The 11,521-nt window shown below is 36.1% G+C and overlaps 1 protein-coding gene across 1 annotated transcript; it reads right to left on the minus strand.

The window, feature by feature from the left end:
- Positions 1–384: 384 nt before the first annotated feature.
- LOC125212302 (transcription factor bHLH123) lies at positions 385–2,401 on the minus strand. The gene is made up of 7 exons (XM_048112428.1): positions 2,031–2,401; positions 1,576–1,969; positions 1,399–1,506; positions 1,195–1,260; positions 997–1,062; positions 862–912; positions 385–778 (listed from the first exon to the last, which is right to left on the minus strand). The coding sequence occupies exons 1-7, from the start codon at positions 2,285–2,287 to the stop codon at positions 626–628; spliced, it is 1,095 nt and encodes a 364-aa protein (XP_047968385.1). The 5' UTR covers positions 2,288–2,401; the 3' UTR covers positions 385–625.
- Positions 2,402–11,521: the final 9,120 nt, after the last annotated feature.

Here is an 11,521-nt window from a genome sequence, read left to right on the forward strand (position 1 = left end):
GCCCATTCTAATTGAAAAAATAATTTATAAAAATTATAATAAACCCTAAAAAGGAGGGTGGCCATTGCACATATGCCCCACATTCCTTCTGACTTCCCACTCACATATTATTCCAAACATATAAACAATTCAAAAGCCAGATTTTCAATCAAATGATCTCTACTGGAATTCAATTATTCCCTTTCATTTCTCTTTAGAAATTAAATACCACTAAAGCTAACTCTGCCAGCTCTCTCTCCCCACCAAAAGCTCCTTTACATTTTTATCCTTCCCCTTTTCTGCTCATTTTTTGCTACTAACAACAAAATTTTGATACTCCAATCCATCAGCTAGCTACCAAGCTAATCTATATTTTGAATTAAATTAAATTCAGGACATCTTATATTGTCTACTCATTTCTAACCAACTCTTTTTACTCATAATTCTTCAATTATTACAAGGGCTATATAATTAATATATTCTGCATACAATTTGTTTCCTAGCTAGCAAACTAATCTTTGCCACACTGCATCAGTTTGGCCCAAACCATGCCAAAAAGTATACTTGAAACACTGCATTTGCTTCTCTCTCTTCCTACTTAGATATTAGTGGAGTTTGATTAGAGTCTCATGAATTTTCTGCTTGCTTATCTGAATGTACCACCAAATGTAGGGGTCCAAAAATCGACTGATGTTTCGTGCGTTACCGGAAAAGTGCTCGAAACGGGCACTAGACATAGCCCTCGGCTTCTTAGATCTTGACGGCCCCCTTCTAGATCCTTCGATTTTTCAGGATTACTCTGCCATAATAGATTATATTATTGGAATTATAGCATGAAAGAACATGATAATTAATTACCAATTCATTGGAGATTTTATGTACCTGCTGATTTTGCATGGGAGCTCCATTTTTCATGTAGGGTGCACTTAAGGCCTGATATATCATATTTAAATTTGTCAAGAAATTACTTAAAAACTCCGTATTTTCATGTGTGAGTGATCGATGGACGAGACTTACACTGACTTGTTCGTGGAGAAATTTGATGTATTCAATAGCTTCCGAGAGTACGGAAGCAGTGTCGGTCTGAAAGTTGTTTTATAAGATAAATAAATAAGAGGAAGATTTTGTTTGATTTAGTTCAACATCATGAGACTAATGTTGGTAATAAAACAGAAAGAAATGAATGGAGATGAAAATTTAAGAGAGTTTGTTTGCCTTTCCAAAAGGTGAGACCAATTGTTGAAGTGCCGTTATTCTGTCTCCCATCTTTTCTTTCCTCACCTAATCCAGAAAACAAAGCTTCATCATTAATCTCATCTCAATAAAGAAAAATAAAAGCTGAAACTCACAGATTCATTCATCTTTTCCAAAAGCAAAAGCTCCTCAACATGTATGTATGTATGCATACCAATACCATACCTTGAAAGCTGGCAAGGGCGACGGCGTTTCACTTCGCGCCCTTTTATTCGTCGCCTCAACACTATTTTTCTTCGCCGACGCGCTTAATTCCCGCCCTTCTGCCTTGCTCTGATGCACAAAATTGGACATAAGCACGAAAAAAAGGGAAAAAACCCTCATTTTATAAAGTGTGTATACCTTTGGTTTGGCATCAAAAGTGGGAATCTGATTTTGTGAGGGCGGGAAAAAGCTGGACCGGGCTTCGGCTGGAGGCGCGGACGCGTTCCAGAAGGGAGTGTTGTTGGTGAAATGCAAATGGTTGCTGTTTCCGGCCGGAGCATATGGATAGTTCGATATGGGTCGACTTTGGTAGGTAGGCTGCTGCTGATTTTCCGATAACAAGAGGCTGTAGGCGGTGGAGGAGTCCACTTGGAAAGCGGGGGTTAAACTCTGCGACGTGATGGTGCTGTCGTTGGAGCTCGCCTGAGAAGTGAACTGCGGTTGATCCAACGAAAATCCACGGAAATTGGCGGGGTTTGAGCTCAAATCTTGCTGGAGCAACGACCGGAAACTGCTCTCCCCTTTTTCATTTCTACAGAGAAACAAGATTTAAATATGTATATTAAATTAGAACGATATCGAGAAGAACGTACAATAAAGCTTGGTTCCAATCCAGGCTCTGCGAGGAAAGGCCTAATCCCATCATTTGCAAGTTGCCGCCGCCGCCAGATGATTGATCATCTCTTGATGATTTCGTGTCGACCATCTCTGTCGGCCATCCGTAGCTTGCGATTGCATTCAGCGTGGTTGAAATCGACGACGACGAAGCCGGGGAGGTGGTGCCGGTTTCGAATCGGTTTCTTGATGTATCCCACCAGCTTCCGTTTCCAAGCTGGAAATCATCTGCCATGGCTGAGTTTCGAATTTTTTAATTTTTTTTTCGATCCGAACCGAAAAAGGCAAAATAAATGTTGAGAGGCTTATGCTTGAAGACTCATTTGGCTGCTTTTACTTTATGGATGATTTTTATTAAAACCGAAATGAAACAAGGACGCTTGCATCATGGTATTTATACTAGTATCAATTTGAGAAATTAATAGTGGAATTTGTGGTTGACTTTTTATTCTAGTGATTTGACAAGGGAAAGGATTGGTCATCTTGAAAGCAAATTCCCCACATAGCCAATCACATGTATTAGCAATAAAAATTGGTCTACCATTCAGATTCAACCTTATACGACACATTAAATTCATCTTATGACTAGGAAAAATATCGAATAATATAATAATAAAAAATTATACGAACCCTTCGTCCTCAAAGAATATACACTTTGGGTTCGACACGTGTTTTAATGTAAAATTGAGAAACTAAGAGAGATGTACAGAGAAAAAGTAATTAAAGTATTGTTAGTGAAGAATGAGTACTACGTTAAAAGAGTTTCTAAAATAGAAAAATGTATATTCCGTGGAACGGACTAAAAAGGAAAGAGTGCATATTCTTGTGGGACGAAGGGAATAGAATATGTAAAATATTATTGTGTTATACTTATGAAAATATGGTGAAATTTTGGGGGTTACTTCTGAAAATATGGTGACATAATGCAACATGCACTAATCAAGTAGTATAACATGAAATTGTTGTATGATATGAACGCTTTTGTTTATTGAATGTTACGTTATTTATTTTACATTATGCATTTTCTTTTGTTTTTATACTTCAAAATTATTATTGATTTATTTATTTTACAATCATCAACAAATCAAATATCGATTTACTCGTTTACATATTTATTTGGAGTTAAAAAGCAATAAACTAAGGTTTGAGTTTTATGTAATTTATAAAATTAATGATGTAAGTCATAATTTTTTAATCATTAAAATTAAAATCAATGTACAAAGTTAAAAGATAATATTAACATTTAAATAAAAATGATGCTCAGGTGCTTACATATTTAAGATATGTACAATAACATTTCAATGTGTGTATATACACATCACAGTTTTCCTAAGTCTTAATTTATTAATTTTTGGATAGTGCTATATTATCTGTTCCTTCGTTATTTTCAGTATTGTAATATTATGAATTTTTAGGGAAGCAAACTCCATGCATTCTTAAATTCCATCGAGTCAACATGCCACTGAAGATGTAGGACAAAAAATACACGTCGCAACTATGGGTAAACAATAATATAAGCTAAATTAACCGAATGAGAATTTCCTTATCAAAATTTTCAACTAATGTAGGAATAGATCACTTTTAATAGTTGTTAAGTAACCAAATAATGACAATAAGATCTTAAAAAAAAAATTAATACTCAAAATGTTCAAACAAAGTTAAATGGACGTAAAATATTTGTGTTTTTTTTTCTGTTTTTATTGTGTTTCACCTTTTCCTTCCCTTTTAATTGTTTTTTTAGTTATTTATTTTTTCAAAAATATGTGCTATTTTTGAGTCTTATCAGAAACATTCTACTTTAGAAATTTAATGTGTTCATAATTCTTTGAAACAATAGCACTCATTACGCCTGAGTTAGACTACAGAAATCTCATTTCAAATTATTATTTTAATTTCAACCTTTATTCTGTTGGATAATTTTTCTGTATTATTTTTCCTATTATATTTTTATTCAATTATATTCAATGATATTATCATAATTACCTGATCAGAATTAGTACATTAAAAATATCTATACACCCACACACATGTATTGTAAAATGTGTATAACATTTCTTGTCTTTTAGTAATCCTTTAAATTAAGGAAGAAAGAGAATTTCCGCTTTATCATATTATAGTGGTGGAGTCAATATCAGTGACTAATGCCACCAGATTCAATTTCACAAAAGCCATCATCGTCATCACATTTTATCTCCTCTCTCTCTCACACACACAACAAGTGTTTGTGTGGAGACATAAAACTAAGAAGGGAAATAGTTTCAATTTTATCATCAATGATCAAATACACAACTTGGCTACTCTTTATACAGGAGGACCACGCTTCCATTATCGAAACGTATTAGATATATGCTTATTAGTCTGGTTAGGTGAATATAGTTACCTCCTTTTAATTATCTTATAATTAATTCATATGTTCTAATTATGTTTCCCTTTATATCTGAAGTCCTCTACATTGTTAATTGCTAATGCTGCAAATAATTACATTAGTGAACAACATTTTCTTATGTTACCATTATGTCGAATAAGACAAAACTAATAATTTATTAGATCACATATGTTGATTAATAAATGCTCGGGAATGACATGGGTTGACTTCTTAAAAATAAATGTGAAATGTTTGAAACATATATCGAAGATCCCTTTTTTCCTAGGATCATATAGGATTATTTCTGAAATATTTCGATGCTGATTTACCAAACATAAAATCTACATAGAACTCAAATAAATGATACTTCATCCGTCCCATAATAGACGTCACACTTTCCTTTTCAGTTTGTCCTACAAAAAATATCACATTTCCTTTTATGAAAAAATCTCTCTCCCACATTAATATAAATATGATATTTTCTCTCCCCAATAAAATATTCAACTCTCATTCTCTCTCCATTTATTACTTACAATCACCATTTTCTCTCCAATTAAACAATTGACGAACAACTGCTAAAATTTCGTGCCGACTATGAAATGTGACATCTTAGCAGGACGGAGGGAGTAGGATCGTAGGGTTGCAAAAAATCCAAACTTTCTAATAAGTCAAAGTAACGTACAACAAAACTCAGGGTTACTCGTATGAATTTAGAATTAAATTATCACTTTAGGTGAGGCAGCTGAGAGGCTTAATGCAAGTGGAATGATTAAAGGTTGCAGAGAGACTAGCCAAGAAAATATCTCTCAAGGTGAAGACGAGTCAGAAGACTCTACTTGACTGAGTTTCTTGCGCCGCACAAGCCACTTGACCAAATGAATTACTCGGGAAGATGAGCCAGCAAATGTGACTCAACCGAGTGGCACTTATGTCCTAAATCCACTCTACTGAGTGAATTGGACAACAAAGGAGTTAGAGGATTTTAATAGGCTGAGTGGCGATTTCGCTCTTAATTCACTTGACAGAGTGAGAGGTGTGGAAGAAGAGTTAGTGGATTTGACTCGACCGAGTGGTATTTTGTTGGATATTTTAGTGTAATTGGATTAACTTGATTGATCGGTATTATCATAATGAGACATCATATAAGTCTGGAGGTGCAGAGTGCACGCTTATTTGAATTCATTATAATGTTAGGGGCGAAGCCCCTAACAGATGGACGGGGTCCGGGGGCAGCGCCCCCGGGTAGCGGGGTCCAAGGGGCAGAGCCCCTGGCTGGGGTCGAGTTGTGTAAGAAATTCATCCGAAAATGTAATTTCTGAAAGTCAAAGGACTAGTTTGCAATTTCGGAAAAACCTTTGACAAACTCTTAATTTCGGTTATGAAATTAACAGATGCGCTGGTTCATCTTGTTAAATACTGATCAATTCTTGTTTGGTTCGATATATTCTTTTCCTCAGATATCAACATAAAAAATTTTGATTTTCTCTGAATTGTATCCGATCAAATATTTTGGTAGAACCGCCGAAATTGATTTGATCTGAAAGTAATTTCATCACGATATTGACCTATGAGCACCCATAGGTGGTGGGCGGAGAGGGAGGTACAAGACGCTCGGTGGGGCCGCGACGTCCCCTTCTGTTGTGATTAGGGCTGACAAATAATGCGAGTTGGGTCCTTATATAGTCAAACCGATATTGACCCACCTAATAATGCTTGACCCAAACCAATAACTTCATACAAGTTTATGTTGGGTTTTCATGTCGTATTGAAAATTCTAGCCCTACCGTTAACGATACGATATAATTCGTGTTGACACAACACTATAATGATCCAAACATGATATTATACAATTAAAACATGATATTACAATATAAATTAGTATTAGCCAATTAAAACATGTTATAATACGATTAAATCTTTATAAGGATTTAAATCTAACTAATCAAATTAATAGTACAATAGTTTTTAAAATAATATGATGAACGAGAATGCCCACCTCGATATAGCTATAAAAATCATCATGGATTCCATGCATACAATCTAAACAAAAATAAAAAAACGAGATTGCTCTTTACATCCACAGTGGTATATCCATCGAGAGCGCGAGGATACTCCTCTCTGTCCATTTGATGATTATTTTTATAGGGACACCCGATGGACTGATTCAATGTTCTGCTTTCAGTTCCAAATGCAATGGCCGTTATTTCTGCAGAACGTGGATGCACTCATTGCTCGTGACGAGTACTTCGTTCAGGGCCCAGAAAGATTTTGATGTGAAGGCCTATCGACACTGCATAAGTGCATTATGGCGCTAAGATAACTTGCATATGACAACACTCTAAATTTGTTCGGAGAGTATCTTCATGTTGCTTACACAACAGGACATGAGTGCTTGACTCGATTTTGTAGGGGGTGATTAGGCTTTTTAAGATACTTATTTAAGATGAACAACTAGCGACAATGCCTAGATGCTGGCGAACATACACAGACGTGTATATGGATTTCCCGAGATGCTTGGTAGCATTGCGATGCACTTTTTATTAGCACTAAATAAACCTGCAATTATACAGAGTATATATAGTATAGCTAGTGGTCAGTACCAGATATCGAACACAGGAAAAAAGATCACAAATTATCTACCTTCTACTAGGCTTCTTCTACTATTTGGAGAAACAAAAAATTTAGAAATTTTGAAAATAAAAATTGTAAACATGAAAACAAATAACGATTGTAGATAAATCACAGAGATTAAACAGATGAGAAAGGGAATTTCAGGGATGTGCTTTCACAGTTATGGTTATACAAATTCCAACTACTTCACTAGAACGAATCACAAATAAATCCATGCCCCACAAAGTGGATTACAGACACTAGGGGCGTCAATGCTAGATTAATAACTCCTAAAAGCTCCTAAGACTCCTAATGTTCTCCCTCTCAATTAACAGGGCCGTTTTAAGAGAAGCTAATTGTAACGTCAACTAAGCTCTTCTAACTCGCAAACATCCTTTCACGATTATGTTGCAAGTCAATAGATCATCACAGGATGTATCACTCAAACGTGAAACAATTATTAAACACTTAGAATAGAAGCGAAGTAATAAACAAAAGGGATATTAAATAAATAGGGATTGTATAGAATAATCTAAAAACATGGTTTGTAGGAAAAAACAAGAAAACATAAGAACTAAAATGATAGAACCCAAAGGTTGAATCTTGCAGCCTTGATCTGCTCTTGAATCCTTCTTCAAACGCCTCCAATGTTGATGAACAATGGAAGAACTCTAAATATTATATCTGGAAATTATGCAGCAGAAAATCTCGATTGATGAAGCTTGAGGGGGTATTTATAGCCTTATTTTCGTGCTCCATAATTATGGCAAATATCTAGCACAGTATGGTAAATCTTGGAGAGAGAGTAGGTCAAATCTGTGCGCCACGCTTTCCCCGCGGGCCGCTGCAATTTGTTCAGCGATCGCTGCAATGTGTTCTGTAGTTTCTGCCTCTTGATCAGTGATCGCTGCACTTTGTTTCAGCGGTCGCTGGCCATCATCCCGTAGCTACTGGATCTTCCGGAGCGGTCGCCGCACACAACCCAGCAGTCGCTGGGCGTGTTCTTCTTTTTAGCTAAACTTTTCCGAAGCGGACCGCTACTGGTTCAGCGGTGTTGGCGGCCAGCGGACTATTGTACGACTCTAATACTCCAGATTTCCATCTTCGACTCTTTGCTATCTTTTTAGGCTCTATTTTGCACATTTCTCACAAAACACGCCAAAATATCAAAATAGATAAAATATGTAATTAGTGGACTTGAATGCAACTTGTTGGGACTACCGCAGTGGAAGACACGGAAACCAAACAGGTCCTAGAACGGATCTATTTAGTTGATTATGCATTCGACTCCAATTTCATGCAATTTACATAGATCTATAGATATAACATCAAATAAACACATAATCATGCATATTCGATGTAGATTCGATTGTTACCTCATAAGCCATCATTGGATTGACGTTGCTAGCTGCACCACCCGGAGATCCTTGGTTTATCGACCACGAATCTTCCGTACTATTCCCTCGTCCTTGATTCTCCATCCGTGTGGGCGGATCTTAGAAAACCAATTAAATAACTTTGAATGAATCTAGGGAAACCCAATACAAACACTAAATTGTCTAGATCTAATCCTATGAATTAGGATAGATCAAGAACAATAATCAAAACCCTAATTCTCCCACTACTATGGCTTGAAAATCGAGACCAAGAGGAAGAGGAAGGAGGCGCCGATTTCTAGGCACTAGGGTTAGGGTTTTGTGTTGTCTTGGATTGTGTGCTAGGGTTTCCCTTTCATTCATTATTTATAGTGGACCTTATTGGGCTAGTAAGGGGATCCATGGAATGACTTAAGTGTTGGGCTCACCCATTAGATAAATTACTAATTAAATCAAATGACCCATGATTTAATATATTATCAATGGAATATTATTTTGTTCCACTAAAGAATAATATTGCACTCCCACTTAAATCACCAAATTACAAATAACTTGGGTCCATTTTATTTTATAATATTTCCCGCGTTTAAGATTATCTTGATCCGTCAATTTAATTCTTTTGTCTGCTATGTGACTAGAATTAAATTAATTCTCCAAAGAGTTTTTCTAGTTTGAAACTTTATTTATTATTCGTGGAATAAATTCCAACTGCGCAGTTTTCTGAATAATAAATTCCTTTTTCAAACACCTCTTGGGGATCACCCCTTAGGGATTTAATCATACCACACTGGGCACGCGAATTCTATGAAATAATATTCCAATACCTTCATGTTATTCAATTACTACCACCCAAGATATCATGAACTTGAGTTACGTACAAACTCTCACATATTGATAAGTCAAAGTGGCGTTTGATTGAATAAACAATATTGATATTAATATCATAGACTAGAAAATACTAAACTTTCTGAAATATATTCTTTCAGTAGATAGCAATAAAGAATACATTTCGGATTAGATCCTTTCAGTGCTTTACCACACCGGTGTTACTAATCTCATCTTAGGTAAGAGAGAATTATCACAAACACCGCAACCGTACCAATAGGTAGCCAAAGCCTATCTAGGTTGTGAATACGTTTTTCTTCTTACTAGATCTGGCCAAGTCCCCTACTGGAAAACTCATGAGGAGATTCATCGAATTTCCCTACTTAACCTTCTTAGTAAAAAGCCTTAGACTTGTTTATCATATTTCAATAATAAACCATTATATTATATTATTTATTCTCATAATTAGGTAAACAAGTGGACGTGGCGTTTCTCGTATACATGCACAAGCTGACTGTACAAAGGCATGTACGCTCGAAGCATCTTTTAGTATACAAACCCCAACACAACTTTGACCCTAAAAATTGACCAAATAATGGCCTTAAAATAGTGCAAAATCCGAGCGTATCACATTAATAGTATGAACTGGGAGTGGAAGATTGTCCCGTGGAATGCCAGAGTGCATTCACTAACGGGCACAAACGCACACATTGACAATTGGGAAAGAGGTTGTATCTGACAAACAATTATGGATCATGCATGCATACGTCGGAGTAGTTAGGTCCAACAACGCCCTCAATGTGTTGAACGAGTCCCTCTATTTAACCATTTATGTCATGTAAGATCACCAAACATATGCGTCACTGCCAATGTCTGCCCGTAAAATATAGGCTATTATTTTGCAGATGGGATCTATTGACTTTGGCATGTGTTTGTGAAAACGATAACGTGTTCCACAACACTGATGTGGTCGTTGATCGCACACAAGCATGAGCTCAATCGGAAAGACGTGGAGCGTGTATTTGAGTCCTCCAAGCATGATGGGTTATAGTGAAAGGCCTGACTTGTTCGTGGTTTTGAACATTTCGAGTCCACCAAGCATGATGGGTTATAGTGAAAGGCCTGACTCGTTCGTGGTTGTGAACGATAGTCTCTAATATCATGTACGCATGTATCATAATGCATACCATGATAGTTGAAGAAGAAGGGGAAAACATCATAGTGTGGCAGGATGATTCGATCGCTTCCAATTCGACCGTGGTAACAGACTCCCTAACTCAATGTGCACTTCAGAATTCTATGAGTTAGCATCTGGTCGGGCTTCTATGCGCGAGGAACAGGTCCATGCTTGCCTCCAAGAAGATTTATCGGTGAAGTTTGGATACACACCAACATTTTCAATCACTGACAAACTTTTTATATTTAAAAATATTTAGGATTTATAATTTTTTCAATTTCTAAGATTAGTAATTTTTTATTTAAATTTTAATAAAGTAATTTCAGTTTGACGTTATATATGGTGAACTCGTATCTCAATTTTAGAACTAAAACAGTGAATAATGCTATTTAACTTGAGAGGCGTGGTGAGGTGTGCGGACAGAGTGCGCCCCATTATGAAAATTTTGGTCTGATACAGGGAATGATAACGTGACGATGCCGCTGTGATACCCTAATGGCTAACTAAAATCTAAAATATCCATCATATAATAAAGTAAACAAATCTGGAATTCAAATGGGATAGGCGATTGCAATTGCTACGGTGTGGCTGCCGTCATTCTTAATTTTGACTTTAGGCTTCTGAGTTTCAACATAAGTCAACCAATGGGCAGCTACGCGTGCGGTTGAGTGCCCCACTATGACTCGGAGTCAGAGCTCGATAGCGACTTAAACAATTACGCCTACATTTCTCAAGCGTAATTATTTTGTTTAGGTAATATCTTCAGCTATGTTCATTGTCATACAAGCTTTAGCAATTTGACTTCACACTTATTTTATTATTTAATTTGTGATATTTTAGCTACATCTTCTTTTTCTGGTCTTTGTCTAACATGTGTTCTCCCGATCCTTCACTTCACTTTCATGTTTCTAAGTGGAAGGTGTTTTCTATGTGACGTAAGATGATTTCCTCATTTATTCTCTTTAAAAGAACAAATATAATTCGCTTCTTTGTTTATAAACATACGATATCTTTTAAAGTTTTCATTAGTGTACTTACATTCCTTATGATTACGTGTAGATTAATTCAGACTTTCAGTCCTCTTTTTATTGAGGTTCTCTGCTTGAAAGATACTCC

Source organism: Salvia hispanica, chromosome 3 (assembly GCF_023119035.1).
Source record: "Salvia hispanica cultivar TCC Black 2014 chromosome 3, UniMelb_Shisp_WGS_1.0, whole genome shotgun sequence".
NCBI lineage: Eukaryota > Viridiplantae > Streptophyta > Magnoliopsida > Lamiales > Lamiaceae > Salvia > Salvia hispanica.